This window comes from Theropithecus gelada, chromosome 1, assembly GCF_003255815.1.
Source record: "Theropithecus gelada isolate Dixy chromosome 1, Tgel_1.0, whole genome shotgun sequence".
NCBI lineage: Eukaryota > Metazoa > Chordata > Mammalia > Primates > Cercopithecidae > Theropithecus > Theropithecus gelada.
The window spans coordinates 27186941-27212510 of NC_037668.1; the positions used below are offsets into that span (position 1 = coordinate 27186941).

At 43.5% G+C, this 25570-nt stretch overlaps 1 protein-coding gene and 4 non-coding genes across 13 annotated transcripts; 3 read left to right on the forward strand and 2 right to left on the reverse strand.

The window, feature by feature from the left end:
* Positions 1-2674: 2674 nt before the first annotated feature.
* Positions 2675-2757, reverse strand: TRNAL-CAG. The gene has a single exon. It is a non-coding gene; the product is annotated as a tRNA-Leu (tRNA).
* A 692-nt stretch (positions 2758-3449) lies between these two features.
* TRNAG-UCC lies at positions 3450-3521 on the forward strand. The gene has a single exon. It is a non-coding gene; the product is annotated as a tRNA-Gly (tRNA).
* An 890-nt stretch (positions 3522-4411) lies between these two features.
* TRNAD-GUC lies at positions 4412-4483 on the forward strand. Its single transcript has one exon. It is a non-coding gene; the product is annotated as a tRNA-Asp (tRNA).
* Positions 4484-13026: 8543 nt separating this feature from the next.
* On the forward strand, positions 13027-13100 carry TRNAN-GUU. The gene has a single exon. It is a non-coding gene; the product is annotated as a tRNA-Asn (tRNA).
* A 1431-nt stretch (positions 13101-14531) lies between these two features.
* On the reverse strand, positions 14532-23702 carry LOC112609499 (low affinity immunoglobulin gamma Fc region receptor III). 9 transcript variants are annotated; one of them, XM_025362327.1, is made up of 6 exons: positions 23612-23702; positions 22666-22749; positions 21976-21996; positions 21377-21634; positions 17776-18033; positions 14532-15970 (listed from the first exon to the last, which is right to left on the reverse strand). In XM_025362327.1, exons 1-6 carry the CDS (start codon positions 23688-23690, stop codon positions 15783-15785), a joined length of 888 nt encoding a protein of 295 aa, XP_025218112.1. In that variant the 5' UTR covers positions 23691-23702; the 3' UTR covers positions 14532-15782. The 9 variants fall into 9 exon arrangements, with proteins under 9 accessions (XP_025218112.1, XP_025218157.1, XP_025218150.1 ...); XM_025362372.1 differs by lacking the exon at positions 23612-23702 and adding an exon at positions 23488-23599 and having other exon boundaries at positions 21377-21631; XM_025362365.1 differs by lacking the exon at positions 23612-23702 and adding an exon at positions 23488-23599.
* Between the last annotated feature and the right edge of the window lie 1868 nt (positions 23703-25570).

Sequence of the window (25570 nt, forward strand, 5' to 3'; positions counted from 1 at the left end):
TACATGTAAGAGGCAAAGAAGAATGTCAGGCATATAATATACTATCAACAAACATTAGCAATTACTATTAATTGTTAGTTGGATGTTAACTATGTACCAGGTACTTGACATACACAATCTAACTTAATCTTCACAGCAGCATTATGGAATACTGTCTTCTTTTTGAATATGAGGATTATGAGGTTCAAAGAGGTTAAACAATTTATTCAAAGACACAAAGCTATTAAGTGGGGACAGGGGAAGGGAAGGCTGGAATGAAGAACTCTGTCCTGTCTAATTCTAGAGCCTGAGCATGCCACCTTACAAATAGGCCATAACTCCACTTATTATCAGACCTTCCCCTAGATGTTTTGCAATTGGATATGTTATGCCTTTGAAATACAGTTGGATGCTGAGCCACGTGAGAAAAAGTGTGCATTTTATTGTATATTTGCAGAGACGGAGTCTTGCTCTGTTGCCTAAGCTAGAGTGCAGTGCCACAATCTCGACTCACTGCAACCTCTGCCTCCCGGGTTCAACCGATTCTTCTGCCTCAGCCTCCTGAGTAGCTGGGATTACAGGCGCCCGCCATCACACCCAGCTAATTTTTGTATTTTTATTAGAGATGGGACAATGTTGGTCAGGCTGGTCTCAAACTCCTGACCTCAGGTGATCCGCCTGCCTCAGCCTCCCAAAGTGCTGGGATTACAGGTGTGAGCCACCACGCCCAGCTAGTTGTGTGTTTTTTATAGCAAGTGACTGAATTGCAAAATATCCTCAGGCACAACTTTACTGCCAGTTGAGTCAATGACAATATAAAAGCAAGGATATTTGCCTTTGCTTTGTTGGTGTAAACAAAATAATCAAAAGGATAAACTTGTGTTAGTTCCCAAACAATCCAATCCATAGTATATTTGCCCTATGCACAATGGGAGATTTATTTTTATCTCAGAAATTATGGGAGAGAAATTATGGGCTAGAACAATGCTACCTTATACATTATATTTCTTAGGTTGATTATTTAAAGATGGGGAGAAGGTTACACTAACAATGCACTTGTCTCTGGCTGTCATTTCACATTTTTAACTGCCCTCTTTTCCTGGCCCTGGCCCAAGTCTTATGCAACCTGGCTTCATATGGAAGGAACCTGAAAAAAAAAAAAAAAAAAAGAGAGAGAGCTGGAGTAACACGTACACCTTGCATTACATTCTCCCTTTCCTGAACCTCATCTCAACTCAACATTGACCCCCTCAACCTGTTTGAACTTCTGAAGAGGATTGATGGTACTCACTTTTATGTAGTTTCTCAGTATTTTGATAGCATGCCTCTTTCTCCTTTTAAAAAACCCAACACACACAGAATATAAGAAGAAAGATTTTTATCGTGTTTAGTTGTGACATCTCAGATCCTCCCAGTTGAGTGCAATCTATTCTTCTATGTAGAGAGTTAAACTTCATTTACTTTTAAATCTCTGTTGATCATTTTGGTTTAGTTTCTTTGGGGACTGTTTCCTGTACACTAGGTATCTAAAAATCCTTATGTTGTATGTAGTCTTAGTTTGATTATTGTAATCATGACGATGTCATCCAGTTCCAAAGGTGGGGGGGGGGGGTTTGGAACAAATTAAATCAGAACACATGCCCATTACTAAAAAATCAATTCTTGGTACAAGCAGTTTCTTGCCCCATTCCCAGGTCCTACTCCTCATAGGCAACCACTTTCAAGTTTTTGGTTTTTTAAAAGAATTTTTGATTTTGCAATAATTTTAGATGAACAGACGAGTTGCAAAGATATTACATAAAGTTACTCTATATCCTTCCTACTTCCCCTAATGTTAAAATCTTACATAACCATGTTATATTTATCAAACCTAAGAAATTGGCATTGGTATAACATTAATGACTAACTGTAGACTTTATTCAGATTTTACTTTTTTTTTTTTTTTTTTTTTTTTGACACGGGGTCTTACTCTGTACCCCAGGCTGGAGTGCAGTGGCACGATCTCGGCTCGCTGTAACCTCTGCCTCCTGGGCTCAAGAGATTCGCCTCAGGCTCCGGGAGTAGCTGGGACTACAGGTGCGAACCCCTGGTACTTGGGAGGCTGAGGCGCGAGAACCGCATGAACCCAGAAGACGGAGGCTGCAGTGAGCCGAGATCGCGCCACCGTACTCCAGCCTGGGGTACAGAGTGAGACCCTGTCTAAAAAAAAAAAAAAAAAAAGGGAGGCGGGGCAACGCGGTGGAGAATCTGATCCTTATCAAAGTTTGACACTACTGCGTTAGCGTTAAAAAAGAAAAAACTCAGACTAAGACTGTACGGCAAATTAAATGATCCTAAACAACGTTCTGTTGTTTAGTCAAAGGAGATGGTATCTGCCTGCCTTAGTGTGCTTGACGCACAGAAAGGACTCAACACATTGTTGTCGAATAAAGGAACGGATAAATTGACACTGGGAAGTTGGAGTGCAAAGTTAATCTTAGTCTCAACTGCTCCCTGCTTTCATAGACCAGACTGTAGCCTACAATACAGAAAAAATAGATTTAGTTCTATATGTGCAGAGCAGCACAAATAATTTTCGTAAATGTAGATACCCAGGATAAAACGCAATGTTGATCGATTGAAAAGTCTTTCTCTACGAATTCAAGCATAATTTCTAGTTGGTTTATATCAAGAGGAAAAGGACGAAAATATATGTTGTCAGAAGTGGGATTCGAACCCACGCCTCCAGGGGAGACTGCGACCTGAACGCAGCGCCTTAGACCGCTCGGCCATCCTGACACCCGTTAGACGGGGTTTCCTAATTTCTCCTAATTTTATCGTATACTGATGGTGCACGCTATAAGGTCACATTACTCTGTCTATTTAGTGTTTCAGATAAGATTCTAACTCTCTCTAGACCCTGTCGCAAAGCGGAAAAAATAAAACAGGCTCCGACAGCTCTTTCCTCTTTCCTACTTGTCACTACCCAAACTAAACCTTAAGCTTCCATTTTTCCCTGGGGACTATTCGAGCGCCCCTTTACTTCTCTAGAGGGGTCGAGCCATGTCAAGGTAGACCCTGAGCCGGCCCGTCTCCCTCGGATCCTCGGCACCAATCGCTGTTGCTGAATCCGACAGCCGGCGGATCCAGTGCGGAGTCTCGAGCAGCTGCGGAGCTGGGAGCTACGGGACGTGAGGAGAGCAGGTGTAAGAGAAGACGGCAGAGGAAAATCACCCGGCGGTGCTCAACTCCGGCTTTCTCTTTGGGATGTCAGCCGGCCCCGCCCTCAGGCTTCCAGAGCCAGTGGCTTCTGCATCCATAGCCCCCCGCCGTTTGCAGGCGGGGCCGAGTCATAATAATCGGTTCTCACCAAGTGAGGGCTTAGCGTATTTAACCTCAGGATCATAAACACAAGATACTGCTAGAACGGTCGGGAAAGTCATACTCTTTGCTTATCTTATATATAGATTTCTAAAGCTTTGTGCTTAGCAGCGTTGGTGGTATAGTGGTGAGCATAGCTGCCTTCCAAGCAGTTGACCCGGGTTCGATTCCCGGCCAACGCATGTTTCTGTTTCCTTATACGAAAAACTTTTCTGAGCCGGAGCTACAGCGCGCTGTGTATCCATTTTACGCCTCAACGAAACTGCAGCTGTACCTCACTTTCCATACTCGCTTCCTGTCTTTCCCCTGGCCTCTTTCTAAAGCCAGGCCTTTTTTGAAGGGATTAAATTCTGATGGTTCTTTCCTCCCTTCCTTTCTTTGTAAACTTCCAACTTTTGAGGAATCTTTGGGATCATTTGAATCCTGGGATGAAGTCTTGGCTTCAGAAAGGGGCTCTTGTGTCTTGCGAGGTTCATTCGGTAGCCACGCACTACTGAGCACTTGAACTTGGCTAGTTTCTCTAAGAAACTGCATTTTCAAATTTAGTTTCAATTAAAAAATCAGTTGAAATAAAATTAATAAATGAGTGGAAATTTTTAAATGGATACTTAATAAGCATTGGAGAAGGTTTCAGTGCATTTGAAACAACTTGGCTATTGAATCTACTTTTTCAATTGTAAATTTTATGAAATCTAAATACGGATTGTTTTTCCAATGAAAATTTCCCTTCCGAGTTGAAACGTGCTGTCTTTAAGTGCAAAATACATAGCGATTTTTGAAGACTGGGTAAGAAAAAAAAATAGCCAATTAATATTTTTATATTGATTACTATTTTTTTGCATATGTTGGGTTAAAGAATAAGATTTATTATTAAAATTATCACCTCTTTTTACTTTTTAATGTGACTATTGAAAATGACATGTAGGACTCGAATTATGTTTCTACTGTAGTGTGCCGGTCTAGAGAGTAGAAGCATAACTTTGCCAACAGTCAGCAACTTTCCCTGAGAGCATGCTGGTAGCTTAGGAATATCTTTTTCTAAAAGACAATTTTCGAGTTAGTTCCAAAGTCGTCCTCGTTAGTATAGTGGTGAGTATCCCCGCCTGTCACGCGGGAGACCGGGGTTCGATTCCCCGACGGGGAGATGGTGGGTTTTTTTTTTTCTTTTTTCCTCTTCGCCTCTTCCAGTCAAGTAAAAAACAATTTACAAGTGCTTAAAAACCAAATTAAAATAATTAACAAATTAAAAAGAAACACAAACTCCAGTCCCAGTTAGCTACACTCCCTTTTTAATAAATTCCAGTCTTCATTTTAAACCTACTTAGCCCCTAAAACCTATTTTTCATATATGCTGGTGTTAATGTTTAGGCCTTGTATACTCAATGCTGTAACCCAAATTGTTTTCCTCTTGTCTAAAGGCTATCAAGCTCCAAAAGGCAATGCAATAAAACCGCGCATAAGTACACCTTTCTTCCAAAAGCCCTTCAGCTTGCCCCCGCAAAAACCTTAGCTGCTGTTCCTCACACAACACCCCTTTCCAGCAAAAAATAGCCAAAAAAATCAACACCCAATCTCCCTAACAGCAGTTAGGGTCTCCATTCCTAAGGGGGAACTGAAAGGAGTTAGTTAGCTTGGTAAATAGCAAGGGAAGCGTCTCTGGAGAGCCCCCGGCCCCATGGTTCAGTGCCTCATTCCCACGTAACCAAAAAGCAGCCTGGGAAAAAGTCAAGCTTCGGGGCACCGATAAGGGAACTAGGAACGGAGGTTGCGCCTGAAAACATGCGGGCGGGGGCACAAATAGGAGAGCCTCCGACTTTTCGAGATAAAAACTTGCACAAACCTCCAGCTCACTGAAATAAGGGAACAAGGCCTGAAATAGAAATGCCTTTGTCCTTTGTATAGTCAGCGGGCTCCCAGGAAAAAGTTCCTTCTCTTTTTGTAGGCATAGGCACAGTAGGCTCCAGTGGGTTCCAGTATGCACTTTCTTTTCCTTTTTTTAAACTGCAGGTCCAGCCTCTATAAATCACAAGTTCAGCCCTAATTGGTCCTGGGGCGAGATCCCGGGCCAAGTTTTCACTTCAGCCCCTTAATAGGTCTAGAGCCAAGCAAAGCAGCCTCTACAAATCATCACTTCAGCCCCTAATTAGTTCCCAGCTGAGGACCTAGGCCAAGGTCCCGGGCCAAGCTTTCTAATTAGTTCCCGGCCAAGGTCCCAGGCCAAGCTAAATCACGCTTTCTCCAAAACAGCCCGCAAACTAAGCACATTCCTTCCCGTTTCCAGTCCATAAAAACCCCCAAAGTGGCCTGATAGTAAGCAACCCTTTCGGGTCCCCCTCTCTGCTGGCAAAAAGCTCAGATGTACTGGAGTGAGCATTTGATTTGGAACTGAATTACGGTGGGGAGAGGTAGGGATTCAATTTGGGAATCAAACTCTTGATAATTTCCCAATAAACTGATAGTCATTAGATGACTTGTAGTCTCGATAAGTCGAAACTTTTTCCTAACATGCTGTTTATGATACTGAGTTCTTTGTCACTGGTTGAACTAACAGCAATTGTATTCACAAATTTCCTAGCCTTTAAAATACTGTATGAAGGTTTTATGTATCTGTTATCTTTTATTATACAAAAGTCATTTATTGGAATGACATATATAGTTAGATTGACCCTAACCATTCAGGCTAGATGAGGCAACACAGTGTGAAGATTAAGTGCATGGGCTCTGTTGTGCTTCCTGTGTTTGAATCTTGGCTCTCCTTGTCTCAGTTTCCTCATCTGTAAAAGAGGATAATGATGGTAATTTTAATTCTTAAATGGGTTAATATATAAACATATATTGCAAATGTATAAATATTGCCAGGATGGTCCACTTTTTTTTTTTTTTTTTTTTTTTTTTTTTTTTTTTAGGCGGAGTCTCCTCTGTCGCCCAGGCTGGAGTGCAGTGGTGCGGTCTCAGCTCATTGCAAGCTCCGCCTCCCGGGTTCACACCATTCTCCTGCCTCAGCCTCCCGAGTAGCTGGGACTACAGGCGCCTGCCACCACGCCTGGCTAATTTTTTGTATTTTTACTAGAGACCGAGTTTCACCGTGTTAGCCAGGATGGTCTCGATCTCTTGACCTCGTGATCCGCCCTCCTCGGCCTCCCAAACTGCTGGGATTACAGGTATGAGCCACCGCGCCCGGCCGGTAGTCCATTGTTAATGCCTGTAGTGGGATGATGTTTGAGATTTTAAGTCTTATTCCATAAAATGGAGGTGAAATTCAACAGGGATGGGAAGAAAGGACATATGCACCTCAGCCACACTTTAGCTCCAAACCTACCTTATGCTGTCATCTGCCCCACAGCCTCCATCCTATAACAAGAGGACCAGCTGTGCCAGTGGAGGCCACAGCATCTAGCTTATGCCATCAGTGTAACCTGTTACTGCCCACCTGCTCTGCCTGATATTCTCTGACTCTTAGTACTAAGGTCCCATGGAGGCTGCAGTGCCCACAGGCAAGAAGAACCAAAGGGTAGTACTGACTGGTAGTGACTAGCCACAGCTGTGTGGGGACAGATTGACACTGGGCAATCACTAAGTGGATCAGGATTCAGGCTGCCCTGTCTTGGGAAACATATAGGGACACGCACCTATAACCAACTCCTGCCATAGGCTGGCTTCAGTTAGCCCTTCAGGTTGGGATCCACTGAGTGGTTTTTCTGGAAGTGGCCACCTAGAGTTCCCTGTGGCCAGCCAAGGTATGGGGACTGGATTTTTGGGATGTCTAGGGAAAGCCAAAAGCAAAACCCAGAAGACCATTCTTTTTGTGGAGGAGTTAACAGATATAGCACTGACCAATCAGAATAGCCACTGGTCATACATTTCCCCATTATAACAGGATTCACTGCATTCCACAAATTTTGTTTTTTTTAAATTTCCAAATATATGAAGCCTTTTAAAAGTTATTTGTTGTCACTGATTTCTGAGTTAAATTCCTTAGGTTCAGAAAATGTGCTTCATATAGTACTGATTCCATGATATATGTTGAAGCTTACTGACTTTAGCCAGGTGTGGTGGCTCAAACCTGTAATCCCAGCACTTTGGCAGTCCGAGATGGGTGGATCACTTGAGGTCAGGAGTTCAAGACCAGCCTGACCAATATGGTGAACCCATCTCTACTAAAAATAAAAAATAAGTAAATAAATAAAATTAGCCAGGTGTGGTGGCATGTGCATCTGTAATCCCAGCTACTCAGGAGGCTGAGGCAGGAGAATCACTTGCACCCAGGAGGTGGAGGTTGCAGTGAGCTGAGATAGTACCATCACACTCCAGCCTGGGTGACAGAGCAAGAATCCATCTCAAAAAAAAAAAAAAAACAAAAACTTATTAGCCTCATATAAAGTCAGTTTTCGTATTATCCCATGTGTGTTTGAGAAGAATGTACAACTAATAATTATTGATTGCAGTTCTATATATATATCTATTAAATTGAGCTTATTAATTGCATTCATATGCTTAATAAAAGTAAATAAGAAAAAAACATATGCTTAATAATTTTTTTCTCTGTTTGATATAATAAGGGTTGAAGTATATGGAATTCTCTCACTGTGGTGATGGATTTGTTCATTTTTCCCTTGTAGGCCTAATTCTTGCTTTCATATTTTAATGTCATTTTATCAGTTACATATTCATCAGTTTAATCTTTTATTATATGATGACCATCTTCATCCCTAATGATGCATTGTTCCTTAAACCTTATTTTGTCTGATATTATATAGCTATATGCCAACTTTCTTTTTGTTAGAATATTCCTGGCATTCCCTTTTCCATTTAATCTTTCTGTTTCTTTATGTTTTAATGTCATTCTTCTAAACAGAATAAAATTGATCTTAAAAATTCACTTTATCTTTTAACTGGAAGGTTTTGTTCAGTTGCATTATTATGATTACTAATACAGGCCAGATTATGGTAGCTCACACCTGTAATCCCAGCACTCTGAGAGGCTGAAGCGGGTGGATCACATGAAGTCAGGAGTTCAAGACCAGCCTGGCCAACATGATGAAACCTTGTCTCTACTAAAAATTAGGTGGGTGTGGTGGCATGCAGCTGTAGTCCCCAGGAGGCTGAGGTGGGAGAATTGCTTGAACCTGGGAGGTGGAGATTGCAGTGAGCCAAGATGCCACCACTGTACTCCAGCCTGGGTGACAGAGACTCTGTCCACCCACCCTCCAAATAAAATTGCTGATATATTTGAACTTATTTCACCACCTCGTTTTGTGCTTTTGACCTCACTTATTCTTTTATTCTTTTAAAATTCTTACTTTCTACTCTCCTGCTTTTGCACTGCTGTCACATACATGTAAAATGAAGCATAGGAAATGTATGTGTATTCACAATCAACTGGAAACTAATAACTTTTTATTTCTGCTGTCAATCCAACAATGGAGGTAAAGCAAAGAGTGGTAGTTCCAAACTTGAACTTCACAGATGAACAAAATTTCCCCATAATATTGGTTACTGGCCAGGCAAGGTGGCTCAAGCCTGTAATCCCAACTACTTGGGAAGCTAAGGTGGGAGGATTGCTTGAGCTCAGGAGTTGCAGGCTACAGTGAGCTATGATTGTGCAGCTACACTGCAATCTAAGTGATAGAGCAAGACCCTGTCTCTAATGACATCAATAAAGTTGGTTACTAGTATAGGGTGGTCAACTTTTCATTTTGCCAAGTTAGGAAATTCATAAAACAAATAGCCACAAAACTACCATCCATCCTAATTTTAATTTTAGAAAATAAAGGACATTTAAAAACAACTTATTTTGGTGAATGAAAAAGTATTACTATTGGGTTTTCACCATTAAAGCTGATGAGCTTGGTCTTTCCTCCTTGCTTTTGATAGGGCCAAAAGACAGACATTGGCTACTTCAACAACTTTAAGGTGGACTCCAGGAATATCACCAACAGCATGACCTTGTCTGCCAAATCCAGCAACCAGAACTGTTGCAGGAAGTCAAGGACCCGGAACAGAGGGACCAGCTGGAGCCGAGGCAGAGCAACATAAATTGTGAAGATTTCATGGACATTTATCAGTTTCCAAAACTAATACTTTTACAATTTCTTATGCCTGTCTTTACTGCAATCTCTGAACATAAATTGTGAAAATTTCATGGACATTTATCACTTGCCCAGTCAATACTCTTATAATTTCTTATGCCTGTCTTTAATCTCTTAATCCTGTCATCTTCGTAAGCTGAAGATGTATGTCACTCAGGACCCTGTAATGATTGTGTTAACTGTACAAATTGTAAAACGTGTGTTTGAACAACATGAAATCAATGCACTCTGAAACAGAACAGAATAACAGCGATTTTCAGGGAACAAGGAAAGATAATCATAAGGTCTGACTGCCTGCGGGGTTGGGCAGAATAGAGCCATATTTTTCTTCTTACAGAGAGCCTATAGACAGACGTGTGAGTAGGAGAAATATCGCTGAATGCTTTTCCCAGCAATGAATATTAATAATTGATAGCCCTGGGGAAGGGATGCATTCCTGGGGATAGGTCTACAGATGGCCGCTCTGGGAGTGTCTGTCTTATGAGGTTGAGATAAGGACTGAAATATGCCCTGGTCTCCTGCAGTACCCTCAGGCTTACTAAGATTGGGAAATTCCAGCCTAGTAAATTCTAGTCAGAGCAGTTGTCTGCTCCCAAACCCTGTTTCCTGTTAAGATGTTTATCAAGACAATGCATGCACAGTGGGACACAGGCCCTCATCAGTAGTTCTAATTTTGCCTTGCCTTGCTTTGTGATCTTTTATTGCCCTTTGAAGCATGTGATCTTTGTGACTTACTCCCTGTTCGTACACCCCCTCCCCTTTTATAATCCCTAATAAAAACTTGCTGGTTTTGTGACTCAGGTGGGCATCATGGAACCTGCCGATACGTGATGGCACCCCGGTGGCCCAGCTGTAAAATTCTTCTCTTTGTACTCTTTCTCTTTATTTCTCAGACTGGCCGACACTTAGGCAAAATAGAAAAGAACCTACATTGAAATATTGGGGGCTGGTTCCCCGGATACAGAACTTCATCATTTTTTTCAATAAAATTCAATTAACCATCATCAGGTACAAAGGCTGTGGTTTTCTTGCTATTCTCTCATCTGCCTCACAGCCTCCATCCTGTAACAAGAGGACAAGCTGTGCCAGTGGAGACCACAGCATCTAGCTTATGCTGGATGATCAGCTTGGCTCTGGCACACTTCTCAGTGGCAGAGTTGGGCTATTTGGCTCCAATCTCTACTTTTTCCAGCCCATGTCCCTTTGCATGAGAAGCACCTCCAAAAGGGCTGGTCTTCAGGACTATGCCCAAATGGGCTTTGTTGTACTGTTTACCACGCCACTTCTGATCCTGTTGGTGACTATGGAGCTTTCTGGCGGTAGACAGTCCACAACACTTGCCCATATTGCTGGCTCCACAGGTCTGAGCAAAAGAGCAAAAACAAAAATTTAAAATATAAAAGAAATGACTCTAGGCCTGGCGTGGTGGCTCATGCCTGTAATCAGCATTTTGGGAGGCTGAGGCGGGAGGATCACCTGAGGTCAGGAGTTCGAGACCAGCCTGGCCAACATAGTGAAAGCCCATCTCTACTAAAAACACAAAAATTAGCCGGGCACGGTGGCCCATGCCTGTAATCCCAGCTACTCAGGAGGCTGAGGCAGGAGAATTGCTTGAACGCGTGAGGTGGATGTTGCAGTGAGCCGAGATTGCGCCACTGCACTCCAGCCTGGGTGACAGACTGAGACTCCATCTCAAAAAAATAAATTAATTAAAAATAAATAAATACAAATAAATGACTCTAGTTTAAAGGTCATTTGGCAAATTTATTTATTTACTTATTTATTATACATACAATACACATATATGTATTTTACATAAGATATAAAATATGTGTACACATAAACATATATGCATATATAATTTCTGCATACGCATATCTATGTTTGTGTGTCTTCTCATTTGGCTGAACATCATTTAAAACTTCCACCTGCACCTAAACTGGAGCCCACTGATGACAGAGGATGGCAGGGCAGAAAGAAAGGAGCTTCTGTGTCAAGGCTATGGAGAGGCTCTGAGTCTTGGGCAATATAGAAAATGGCTTTTGGGCCGGGCGCAGTGGCTCAAGCCTGTAATCCCAGCACTTTGGGAGGCCGAGATGAGCGGATCACAAGGTCAGGAGATTGAGACCATCCTGGCTAACATGCGAAACCCCGTCTCTACTAAAAAAAATACAAAAAACTAGCTGGGCGAGGTGGCGGGCACCTGTAGTCCCAGCTATCCGGGAGGCTGAGGCAGGAGAATGGCGTAAAAAATCCGGGAGGCGGAGCTTGCAGTGTGCCGAGATCACGCCACTGCACTCCAGCCTGGAAGACAGAGCGAGACTGTGTCTCAAAAAAAAAAAAAAAAAAAAAAAGAAAAGAAAATGGCTTTTGTCCAAGTGTTCTCATTGTTCAATTCCCACCTAAGAGTGAGAACACACAGTGTTTGGTTTTCTGTTCTTGGGATAGTTTGCTGAGAATGATGGTTTCCAGCTGCATCCATGTCCCTACAAAGGACATGAACTCATTCTTTTTTATGGCTGCATAGTATTCCATAGTGTATATGTGCCACATTTTCTTAATCTACTCTATCATTGATGGACATTTGGGTTGGTTCCAAGTCTTTGCTATTGTGAATAGTGCCACAATAAACATACGTGTGCATGGGTCAGGAACATCACACACCGGGACCTGTCGTGGATGGGGGTAGGGGGGAAGGGATAACATTTGGAGAAATACCTAACGTAAATGACAAGGTAATGGATGCAGTACATCAACATGGCACATGTATACATATGTAACAAACCTGCACGTTGTGCACATGTAGCCTAGAACTTAAAGTAAATATATAAAAAAAGAATTAAAGAAAAAAAATGGCTTTTTAGACCCAGCACTGACGAGGTTCCCTAGGTCGATGGTGGTGGAATTAGGGGTCTCTGTCCTCAGATATTTGGATCTGTATATATCAGTATGAAAGTCCTTAAATTGCAGGCATTTTTTTTAAAAAATATTTTTTATTTCCAAGCTGAATACCATTAATTGGAATGTTACAGGCTTTTTAAGCTCCGTGTTCTGCCTGCGTGTCTAATATGCCGGTAGAAACCTTTCAAAACAGCGGGAGTTGAAGACCAATTTTGTAATACAAAACTCACTTACTTAGATATCACATTTTGCTGGACGTGATTGGACCCATAAGAAAGTATTTTTAATGCTCACGATAATAAGCTTATTATGAGTCAGCACTAAACGTGTGCACATGCATACATAAATTGTCTACATCAGCAAAAAAAGCTTATCGTCGTACTTCTCTGACCAAAATCAACTGAACCCCCGAACCCACAGAGAGCATCCATTTTGGATTCCCCAAAGACCCTTCGTTCCTGCATCCTCTTCTGCTCTCCTTTTCTCAGCCTCTTCTGGTGGAAGCTGAGTCCTGCTTCAGATCTACGCAAGTGCTAGCGCGGAAAAAAAGACCTGCCTCGCTCAGGGCTATGAGCTGCGCCCTGAAGCAGGGAAAACTAATTGTGTCACAGGTTTCAAACCAGCCTGTTTTTTGGAGACGTAGAGTGAGCCTTTTTTCTTCAGTGAAGTGACTTGGCAGCCAAAACTTTCAACGTCTGTCTCTGTGGCGCAATCGGTTAGCGCGTTCGGCTGTTAACCGAAAGGTTGGTGGTTCGATCCCACCCAGGGACGGAAGTGCTGTTTTTTGTAAACCTCATGTTTTTAAGAAACTTTGAAAAACCGCTTTCGATGCTAACCACCGGGTGCGCTGGGGCCTTGGCTCTCAAAACCAGCTTCGGTGCTAACCGCTGGGAGCCTGCCAGCTGACCTCAGCATCGTGTAGTTCACACTGTCCTCTTCCGCCTTAGTGCTGTACGAATAATTTTGAGGTATTTGGTTTTTCCGACTAGGGTTGTAATTTTAACTTTTAGCTGCTTAACCAGTGCAGTTACGTGATGAAATTGCCATCTTTAAGAAAATTTACTGACCAAAGGAAGTAAGTACTAATAATCCCAAAACGAATTGTTTGTCTTTCCACCAAACCTGTGCCTGCCTTGCTTTTCTATTTTCTAACTCAGAAAACGGGCACTATGTGTGGAACCTGGTCCTTAGTTACGCCGTGTACTGCTGGCTGCCAATTCTTGGAGAGTCCGCCTTCTAAATACCTTGTGGATTAAGCACCTTCCTCTCCAGCCTCACCGCCAGTTACTTCCTTATTGCTGCCTTTGGGTTACTGCATCCTGCCTTGCCGCCCTAGCTGGCTTCCTGTCTTCAACTCTCCCGTCCCGTCCATCCATCAGGTAGTTGTCAGAGAATCCTTCTAAAATACTATACGGTACAAACCTGGTCTGCTTAAATTCCGTCAATGTACTGCAGGGTCTGATACGATCGCCTTAGTTTGGAAGGCAATGCCCTTCATCATCTGGCCCTGAAACTCTTTCCTCTCCCACACCGACACAGAACCAAACTGCTTTCTTGGTTTTAAATCTTTGCCTATGAACCTTGGGCTTTTCTTCTCTTCTTTGCCTGGCAAACTCCTACTCATCCTTCATGACCACATCCCCCAAATCATGCCTCTTTTCTGCAGCCCTTTCTTCATTCTCTTCCGATTTAACTGTTTTTCTCACTAGAAATAAAGCTTCTCCAGGGAATGACCCTGTATTTTTCATCTGATATCTTCAGCACCTGAACTCAAGCTTGCACATTGTAGGTAGTAAATAAATGTGAGTTGAATGTCCAAGGTTTCCAAATGCACTTGTGTCATGTCTGAATCTTATGTGATATTTATGTATGTAATCTAGCTTGAATCGTCTTGGTATATAGCTCATAATTCATACAATCAGGCTGACCCTCTACCTCTGCCCAGGCCTCTACCTCCTGTGTAGCTGTACCTTCTCCTATCTGCCCCAATGCTCTGCAACTATCTCTAATGCCTATTCACCCTCTCCCATACTTCCCATAAGAATCCACCTTAACCCAATTGTCTCAGCAAGATTTGGAAAGCAAGCTGGCTAATTCTTATAAGTTGTGGTGATATGGTTGCTAGGAGGCGGGGGTGTTTCTCACCAATCCAAACCAATCTCTGTTACAGTCCTGGACAAAGGGAAGAAGAAATAATTTTACCATTCATATTTTATTACCATGGTTTTCCTGTCTTCTGTCTAAGAGTAGCATGCAAGATCTTGTAAAATGCTTTATTGGAACCAAGAAATGCTGTACTTAAAACTTCCAAAACAGAGACAGCTAAAGCTTTCTTTCGTAAGCAACAACTGTCTTCTCCATCCCCACCTCATTGGAACTGACACGATGAAAGATTTGAAAGTTTCATAATTTCACTCAGTGAAGCTCAGTAGTACTTTTAGTATTGGTTATACAACATTTGTTTAATAAATGCAATGAACAAAGCTATACCGGAATTAGATATTGAAACAGAAAAGGTGGTTTTACAGTCCCTGCCCTTCTTACTACCCTGGTCAAAAAAGTATTTTCACCTCCTGCGCTTTCCTTCCCGTGTGCTTGTGGTCAGTTCTTTCTTCTCAGGCTTTCTCATTCTGACGCTGAGATAGTTCTGTTCACTTAGCTTAACTTGGGACAGTGACACAAGGTTTGTTCTGTATTTTCTTTTCCACCCCACCCCCGCCCTAATCCTCAGTCCCCTTCCTAGGACCATTTTCTACACCTAGCATTAAGGGGGCTCATCATTATATACCTGGAGGTGGTCCAGTTCTGATAGACTCCCCTGGAAGACTCAATTCTACCCCACCCTCATGATTTCTGGTAAATTCCACTACGGCTAATGTTCTAGGAAGACAGCCTTATCTCTGGGCTCAGATGGGGACACCTCCCTTAGTCTATCCTGGACTACCCTGCTATTTCTCAGCCATTCTTTCATTGGTCCCACTGAATTTCCTAGATCCTCAGCAGTTCCCACACTCCGTATGGCCCTGCCTCAACTATTAACTCTACTTATCCATTTATTTAGGAACAATTATTTTCTTTTTTTCCTTCTAAACTGGGTAATTTATAATAGGAGCAATTTTTATATGTTTAAAGGATGACCATCCCTGGCCCGTATTGTTGCTTTGCTGTGAGGGAATGGTTGGGACAGAAAAAGTGTTTGTGTCGCTCTGAAACTTCAATTCCAAGGAATGTAGCTACTCACTGGGACTTCCCTGCAGGCACTTGATGATCATAGGCCTTTCCCTTCCACTGGAGACCAAGGGAAAATCAAGAGTTGGGTAAGGGATCTGGGCTCTGAGTTCTATGTTTCCTGCTGCTTGTGGAGAGGCCTAAAGAGGATGATGGGGTTGCAAATCCAGAGAAAGGTTCAGAGATGCTGCTGCCACTGCTCTTATTACCCCCATGGGATGGGAGTCATTTGTCTTGAGGGTCCTTGCTCCATTTAAATTTATGGTCCTTCCAGTCGCTTGTTGAACTTGGAATGCTTTTCTTCACAGAGAAATATAGTCCTGTGTCCACTGCAAAAAGGAGTACCATCACCAGGCAGAAAGAGACTTGGTACCCAGGTGGAAAGAATGATGAGATGGATGACACTGCCAAATCTGTCAGGAGAAGTGGAGAGATGGGGGGGAAAAAAAAAGAGTCACTAAGGCAGATATTTGGAACAAACAGTGAGGTCACCAGTAGAGTCTTTGACAACTGCCAAAAGACAAGTGGTAGGAATGGTGGGGAAGTCTAGGGGGAAAGTATTGCTTCCTCCCATTGGTTCCTGATTTTAGTGCTATCTGAGCAGAGGACAGCTCACCAAACACTTAGCAAAGGCTCCTGCTTGTTTGACAGAGATGTGACAGGGAGCATGAGCAAGTTAGGTTGTAAGCTAGGTTTTGTGTGACAGTTAAGAAATTGTCAGACAATGCTATTGTCTAGAAACTGGGACAAATTCGTTGATTTTGTATTTCAATTTTTTAAACTCTTGATTTTGATATATTTCCAAACTTAAAAAACATTACCAGAATAGTATAAGGAAATCTCATATGTCCTTTACCCAGATCCACTCATTGTTTTCATGTTACCCCATTTGCTTTATTCGCTCTCTTTCCCTAAGCACTTGGGAGTATTTACTTTCAGTTTAAAGTGTCATGAAATTATTTTGGTACAAATTATGGCATTGTAGTGTCAAAATCTCAAAAGGTGGCTGGGCATGGTGGCTCAAGCCTGTAATCCCAGCACTTTGGGAGGCTGAGACGGGCGGATCACGAGGTCAGGAGATCGATACCATCCTGGCTAACACGGTGAAATCCCCTCTCTACTAAAAAATATTTAAAAACTAGCCGGGCGAGGTGGCGGGCGCCTGTAGTCCCAGCTACTCAGAAGGCTGAGGCAGGAGAATGGCGTAAAACCCGGGAGGTGGAGCTTGCAGTGAGCCAAGATTCAGCCACTGCACTCCAGCCTGGGCGACAGAGTGAGACTCTGTCTCAAAAAAAAAAAACAAAACAAAACAAAACAAAAAAAAAACTCAAAAAGTGTTTTGCTGCCTTTCTACATGCAAATTGTTTACAATTTATGTCTTGGGCTAGTTACAGATAGAAGTTCTGTGAAACTGGAAAGTCCAGGCATACCACTCGAGAGCTATGATTCTGGAGGCTGGTGCTGAAACTAGAGATGTTTTGTGGATGACTTAATTGGGATCATAAGATGTTAGTGCTTGTTCAGATCTTTTACTTAATGGTTAAATATACAGGCTTTGAAGTCTTTGATGTGACCTTAGGGACAACTTATTTATTTTTGCACCTCAGTTACTTCATCTGTAAAATGGAATAAATATTACCTATCTCATGTTGTGAAGGTCCACTATGATAGTCAAACCAGGTGCATGTAAAGAATTTTTTAGCACAGAGTCTAGCACACTGAAAGGTGCCCAATAAATGTCAGCTTATTTTTGTTACAGCAGAAGAAACTGGGGTTCAGAGAGACTAAGTGGTTCACCTCTGGTCAGATGGTTAATTAGCTGCAGAGCCGGAACCCAGGTTCTAGGCTCTTTCTGTGAGGGAATGAGGGGCTCCTGCCAGTTTGGATCATGGCTAAAAGACTTGGATAAGAAGGAGGCCAGTATGATAGGAACATATGACATCGTGGGTGTGATTAGGGTAAGGAAAGACAGAGGTATGTATTGGGGAGGAGATGTGGCTTCTGTTCCTGCCATCACACTGCAGAGTGAATGACACCTCTTAGCTACCCCAAAAGAATGGACCGAAAGAGAGCTGCAAACCTACCCTGCAATCAGGGACTTTCGGGGACCTCCTGCTGATCACCGGGGCGGACCCGCACATGAAGAAGTGCGTGTAAGAATTGGGAATCTCCTCCCAACTCAACTTCCCTGGGCATTCCAGGGTGTCACATGTCTCACCTTGAGTGATGGTGATGTTCACAGTCTCTGAAGATACATTTTTACTCCCAATGAGTCCCCTGCAGAAGTAGGAGCCGCTGTCTTTGAGTGTGGCTTTTGGAATGTAGAAGTCAGAATTCTGATGAAAATACTTCCTGCCTTTGCCATTCTGTAAATACGTGACCTTATGCAGAAGAGTGTTCTTCCAGCTGTGACACCTCAGGTGAATAGAGTCTTCCTCCTTGAACACCCACCGAGGGGCCTGGAGCAATAGCCAGCCTGAAAGACACAGAGACACCCCAGGCCCAGGAGGCCTCAGCTCTCAGTGCAGAGCTTTGTGAAGGGGCCACGTACCATCCAGATCCTGAGACATAAGGGAAAGCCAGATTGGGAGTCAGCCCTGCATAGCTCCCTTTGGGGAAGAGCTGATGGGGCCCTGCAAGAGAACTGAAGTCATACCAAGACCTTTGTCTAATGGGGAAGAGGGACACACACACACATATGATCAACACACAGGATTAGAGCAGAAGGACTAAGCAATGAGGTAAGTGAGAAGCAACAAAGGGCATATCTGCAGGATCCTTAAGTGCTAGACTTAGATTTGCTGTGGCAGGTGACAAGGAGTCACAGTAAGTTCTAGATCAGAGTAAAAATTGCATTTGAAAATGATGATTTTGTTGCCCTATTAGAGAAAAGGTAGATTTCAGAAGGAATAGGCAATCGAAGGAATATTGAAAGACTCTTGTGGCAGTCAGGAATAAGGTGACGATGGCCACGAAGTGGCTGCAGAAATTGTGAAGGAGAACTCAATGTAAACATCAGGAAGGGGAAGGGCATGACTGGTAGTGCTCAGCGTGGCAATTGGTGGTTTCTGAGGTGTCATGGGGCCTCGATGAGACCAACTTTATTACTGAGCATGGCCTTCAAGAGAGGAAATTCTTATATCGCCAGAGCTTATTCTCACAATCATGTCACCAAGTAATCAGACTTCACAGAGAGAGAACATGAAGTCATGGTCGGGAAAGGGCCTGAATAATTAAAAAATAATGATATTGTAGATAAATATTATAATGGCATTAGAAAATATTCATGAGACAACGTTAAGTTAAAAAAGCATAATACTTAAAATATTTTTAGAAGTATTATGCACAGAAAAAAAGAAGGGTATGCACTTACATGTTAATAGGGGCTTTCTCTGAAGGAGTGGGACCGGAGGACATTTTAAATTTTTCCTGTTTTCTTTTATGTATTTTTGAAATTGACCCCAAATGGCTTTTGTAATAAGAACAAAATAAAATTTACTATAATTTTATTTTTTAAACCTACATTCTCAGGTTGAATTACTATAACTTTAAAAATCTACTACCTGATGCTAAACAAAATTGGTAGGACGTGTGTTGGTCATGATTCTCGATTTGCCAAACAGAAAGTAATCTTTATTACTTATTAAGATATATCGTTTATCAAAAGAAGCCATGTGCCTATCTATCCACTTACTTTTTCAGCAGAGAGATGAAACATTATTAGCATAAAGTCATGGTTAGTATATAGTCTGGTGGCCTTTGGAGGAACATTCTTGTTCCAATCTGTCCTGTCATGGACTCAGTGAATGTCCACATGTATATTCCTTCAAGTGATATTTCATCAAGCACTCACTATGTATGACACACTGCAGACTGGAGATACCCAGATGACTGGACATATAGTTCTCAGCCTCAAAGAATCTAAGTCTAGACATAGAAACATAAATATTCAGAAATAATCACAATACCATATAATGAGTGCTACAATAGGCTAAGAATAAAGGACTGCAGGGCCGACTAGATTGGAATAAAGACATTCTGCCTGAAAGAAGTAAAAAATGCAGGCCAGGCGCGGTGGCTCATGTCTGTAATCCTAGTACTTTGGGAGGCCAAGGCGGGCGGATCTCGAGGTCAGGAGATCCAGACCATCCTGGCTGACACGGTGAAACCCTGTCTCTACTAAAAATACAAAAAATTAGCCAGATGTGGTGGCACGTGCCTGTAGTCCTGGTACTTGGGAGGCTGAGGCAGGAGAATCGCTTGAACCTGGGAGGTGGAGGTTGCAGTGAGCCGAGATTGCACCACTGCACTCCAGCCTGGGTGACAGACAGAAACTATCTCAAAAAAAAAAAAAAAAAAAAAAAAAAGAAGTAAAAAATGCTTCTCAGAGGAGGCCATAGGTGAAATGGGTCCTAAAGGATGCTCAGAAGTTTACCTGGTGAAGCTAATTCTCATGATCCCAGTTTAATATAGACTTGATTGGCTAGAGTTCTAAAGCCAGTTTCTAGAGCCAAGTTCAAGGCAAACTAGTAACTCCTAGACTTGATTTTTCTATGGCTTTCTCTTGGTAATTCCCCATTTTATTTGGCTGTAGGTGGACATCTCTTACCTAGCTAGAAATGGACATTCCTTCTTGTAGCTCTGGAGAGTGAAACCATGTCAGTTGAATGGTACTGTCAGAGGCCAAAGAGCCACAAAAATCAGTTTCAGAGGCCCAATTCCACGGAGCTTTCTTGCAGATCCACCTCTTGGTTTGTTCCACCCAAGGTTTGTTCCACCCATAAACATTGTATGAATGGAACAGCCATGGAAGTAGAGTTTGGTTTGCAGGGCGACACTGCAGGGACCAGGCTATGTGGTAAGATTGTAGGGACATCAGGAAAGACCCCTGCCTTCGAAGTGTTTTTCCTACCTGTGTCTGATGTCTATATTCTGTTAATAGTACATAAGCACTTTCATCTCATGATTAATGTGCAGACTGAACATGTATCTGCCTCTGTCGGAAGAGATATCACATTACCAAATTTATACTTAAGTATAGGTTTGAGTATAGCATTGATGAGGAGAGAGAAAGATACGATGCTAGGCCACTAGGATTGCTTTGGGAGGTTGCTTAGGGCATTACATGTCTGAGAGTGAGAAGGAGATTGAGGTCCTAACACTAAATTCATAAATTTATTCAATAAATATTATTGGCCAGGTGCGGTGGCTCACGCCTGTAATCCCAGCATGTTGGGAGGCCAAGGCAGGTGAATCACTTGAGGTCAGGAGTTTGAGACCAGACTGATCAACATAATGAAACTCTGTCTCTATTAAAAATACAAAAATTAGCTGGATGTGGTGGTGGGCGTCTGTAATCTCAGCTACTCGGGAGGCTGAGGCAGGAGAATCACTAGAACCCGGGAGGCAGAAGTTGCAGTGAGCTGAGATTGTGCCATTGCACTCCAGCCTGGGTGACAGAATGAGACTCTGTCTCAAAAAATAAAATTTAAAAAAAATGAAAATAAATAAATATTATTGAGCATCTATGCCAGGGCCTAACCTTCACATGACACATTCACATTGTATGCATTCCATATTGTGCTTCCTGAAACTATGCAGTGCAGCAGTCCTATATCTATTGTCTCACAGGCTTTGACATTTTGCCCAAGACCTACTTAGAGCTAGGACTACAACCCTGATACCATTCAGTGGGACCACAGATCATCTCATCTTAGCTTTTATCTCTAAGAATATCATCTCTGGCTCTTCCCAAGTATTTCAGCACCCTTTGTTTCACCCTTTATTGGTGATTTTCCTCTTTCCCTTCATCAACTCACCGATATGGACTTCCAGCTGCACCGGGTCACTGAGTGTGGAGAGGCTTGTCTGGCACCTGTACTCTCCACTGTTGTTGACTCTGGCAGCAGCAATGAAGTAGCTCGAGGTCTGGCTTGAGATGAGGCTTTCATTGTGAAACCACCGTGTGGAATTGTCCTCAGGGGAGTAGGCTCCCTGGCACTTCAGAGTCACACTGTCCTTCTCGAGCACCCTGTACCATTGAGGCTCCAGGAACACCACAGCCTTTGGGAGATCTTCTGAGGAGCCAAGAGAATATGGGGTGAGGACAGGGAGAGGAGCAGGCTCTACACTGCCATTCCCAGGGAGCCTCAAAGCTAGAATGAGCTCATTGCAAACCCATGCTTGGTGACTCAGTCTTAGAGCATCTTGGCCCCATTTTTGGCCTGTTCAGTATCTTGAGAAAAACTGGCCAGAGAAGCATAGGGCCAAGTTCTGCTGTATTGGAGGAACTATCCCTGCTAACCCCACGTCAGCATTTTCCCATTCAGCAAGCATTTCCCAATATCTTATTGCCACAATATCATATGTCCCCATACGTGCCCCACTGGGTCAATCCAAGACCATGAAGCTGACTTACCAGCCCGCATGCCAGCTGAAACTGAAAGAAAAAAGAGTAAATCAAATATTGAGTAGAGGCAGAGATCAGAGTGATTAGAATGTAGAGTGAGTTTAAAACTCCCCTGCCCTCCCCTGCCCCAGGAGCCCAATGTTCCCAAGAATCAGGATGTTTCTAGTGGAAACCTTCTTGCTACCTGCTCTCTGGTCTCCAGTGTTCATGCCTCTTGCGCCACTGTCAACTCAAATCCCTATTTTCAACACTACTCCCTTACCCCTTGCTCCCTGTGCAAACTCACAAATTAAGCGTACAGGTTGAATTTCCCTGAACCAAGCCACAGAAACAGCCTCAACCCATATCCCCGCAAGAAAGAGTAAAAATTAAAAGTCATAGAGGAGAACACTGGAATGTCAAACTGAAAGAGACAGACCTTAGGGACTATCTAGTCCAAGCTCTTCGGTTCCACATAGTGATTCTGAGACCCAGAGGGATGAAGTGACTGGCCTCACTCATGAGTATGCCCGAATTGGAACCAGCATTCTCCTCATTTCTAGCCCTATCTTGGCTTGTCCTAGGAGCTCAATCCATGGCTATAGATGTAGTGAGGGGTCCCATCCCTTGGTGGGAGTCTCATCCCTAGCCCGAAAAGGGGTCTCTGCTGAACCCAAGGCATCTCGAACTTCTCCCTCAACCAGGGAGACCCTGACTTACCTAGAAGTAGCAGAGCAGTTGGGAGGAGCAGCTGCCACATGATGCCACGCTGGAGTGGACAAGTCACCACAGATATCCGGAGCCCTAAAGGGACCAAGCTGACTAGACAGGAGGAACTAAACAGCGTTTCCCCAGCCTCTCCACCCATCTCTGTCACCCACCAGGTTCCTTTTCTTGAAACTTCATCTGACTTCTCAATCTGAAGGCTGGCAAGGGAGTCCCACCATAGAACAGGAACAGGAAGGAAAGAGCCTGGAGGCGAAGTGGGTGGGTCTGCCCCCTTTACTCCTCAGAGGTCTGCAGCTGAGCATCTGAGGGCACACGCAGAATCTACCGGAGAGTGCCCTCAGCCATCCCAGGATGCTTGCCCCCATCTCCTGGGTTTGGATCCACCCAGCACCAAGAATGGGACAGCAAGACCCTGGGGATGAGATTCAAGGTGGGAGGAGCATTCTCTGAGGGCTTCCTTCATTTCACCTCAGAACTTCTCAGTCTCCTGCCTGACCCAGACTCATTTATCTCTAGCCGAGGCCCTGCCTGCACACAGAAAGTAGTCCTTTCAAATCTTCTAGTCTCTGCCTCAATATTATCTCCACCCAGAGTTTCTTTCAAAATTCAAAATTCAAAATCTATATGCTCCTGGGATATGTAATCCACAGGAGCTACTGACTTTTTAGTGTGATTTAGTCATTAGATTTCCAGGTTAGAAGAAACCCAGGTAGGGGAGAGAAACGGGCCCTGGAAGAACGAGTCACCAGTGAAAAGCTGAAAAGATCACAGAAAAGGTGGGGGTGGGGAGGGGTGAGGACAGGAACTCTTTACCTTCCTCGTGCTTCCCGTGTGCTTCCCGTGTTACCCGGTTCTGCAGATTTAGCTCAGGTCCCTCGGGGCCACTGGATCTGGGCTAGTCTGTCAGCCTAGTAGCCGGGGCTCCAGGGCTCCTTACCAGAAAAGGTGGAGGAGGGTGGCCAGGAAGTGGGAGGGTTGTTAACCTCTTCTCTCCAGATTCTCCCCCGTACCCCCATGTTGTTGACTCTCACAATGGTCTAGGTCCCAGGCAGAAAAACCAGATGACTCTGCTTGATAGTGCCACTCCCCCAGTGGACTCCTGGACATCTGGGACAGGTCTCACCTGGCTTAGAAAAGCCCAGGAGGCGAGCAGCAGGCCCATGTGGGCACCTGATGCTTGTTAGGGGTGGAGTGGAGGCAGGGGCTGACACAGGTGGTCGCAGACCTTTGCTTTAAATGAATGCTCTTTCTACTCCAGAGTGACATTAAAACCACTACTCAGGTTTTGTTTTTATTTGTGTGTTTCATTTGGCTCCTGGGTGGAGTTAATTGATCCTCCCATTGCCATCCACGTACCCACCCCTCCCTGCACAGAGTCTTGTAGCAGCCCCTCCTCCACAGGCCCTTTGATTGGACAATGGAAATGAACCCAGGCAGCCATTCCAGTTCTCCCTCTCAAGTGACTCATCTACACCTTGCAAAATCCAGACAAGTATCTGGAAACTTAAGTTCCTTGCTGTAGCACTTCAGATGCTTATCTGGGAAACCTAAAGCAGAAACAATGCCTTCAGGGCTAAGGATGGTCTCTGAGGCAAAAGGTAGATATCCCTCAATTCTTTCTTCTTTTCAGATATCCAAGTGGCTTTCTGCCACGTGACTTCTGATGCAAGGCCTTCACTTTGTTTTCCTTCTTTGAGGTCTTATTTTCTTATCTGACTCCTCTTTTGTCTGTGGCTCTCCAATGGAGGGAGGAATTCTTAGCTGCCAAAAGGGTGGGCTAGATAGGAAGAAGAGGAGAGAGCACAGGAGAAGAGAAAGGGACCGCAACAGAATGGGAAGCTTTCAGGGGGTTTTCATTGAGTGGTTGTTGAACAATTCTCAAATTGAGTGTTGTTGGAGTTGTAAGGGTTAATTTTACAGTAATGGATAAAATGCAAAATTTTGGCCTATGGTGGCTTATTGTAATCCCAGCACTTTGGAAGGCCAAGGTGAGGTGGAAGGATTGCTTGAGGCCAGGAATTTGAGACCAGCCTAGGCAACATAGCAAGACCCCATCTCTACTAATATAGTAATAATAATAATAGCCAGATGAGGTGGTGCATGCCTGTAGTCCCAGCTACGCAGGAGGCTGAGGCAGGAGGATTGCCTGAGCCCCGGAGTTAGAGGCTACAGTGAGTTATGTTCACGGTACTGCACTCCAGTCTGGGCAACAGAGTGAGACCCTGACTCTTGGGGGAAAAAAAAAAGCAAAATTTTTACAAAAGAGCAGATGGTCTTAGGATATCATATACTGAAGTGTTTGTCTTCATGTTTGCTTTTCTTTCTTCTCCTTCCCTTTTTCTTCCCTCCCCTCTTCTCTCCTTTTCTTATTGGAAGGCCAGGCACAGCAGAAGTTTCTGACTATGGAGGTCAGTTGATTGTCATCCCCTAGGACTTACAGTTTCTTAGGGGGAGAACATCAGATAAGTATTTGGAGTGCTGGAGGGACTGTGACAGTATTTATGAAATGCTGTGTATGCACAAAGAAGACAGTGGCTAATTCTATCCGAGAGAGGAGTGTACATGGAAGAGAGAACACTTTAATTAGATTGCAAAAGATTCAGCAGGAAGATTTTTGAGGGAAATAGGCATTCCAGGCAAAAGGAGCAGCATGAGCAAAGACTTGGAGTGAAATAGGCTGTTGTGTTTGCAGAGCTGGTTGTAGTTCCACAAGTGTAGTTGGGTGTAGTTCCACAAGTGTAGTGAGTACTACAAAGGAGAAGCACAGGTTCCAAAAGGATTAAGATGTCTGGGTCTCACATGAGTCTGGGTGAAATCCCAACTCCACCACTTATTTAACCTTCCAGCCCTCAGTTTCCTTATCTGTAAAGTGAGGCTAACAATAATGGCACTCATG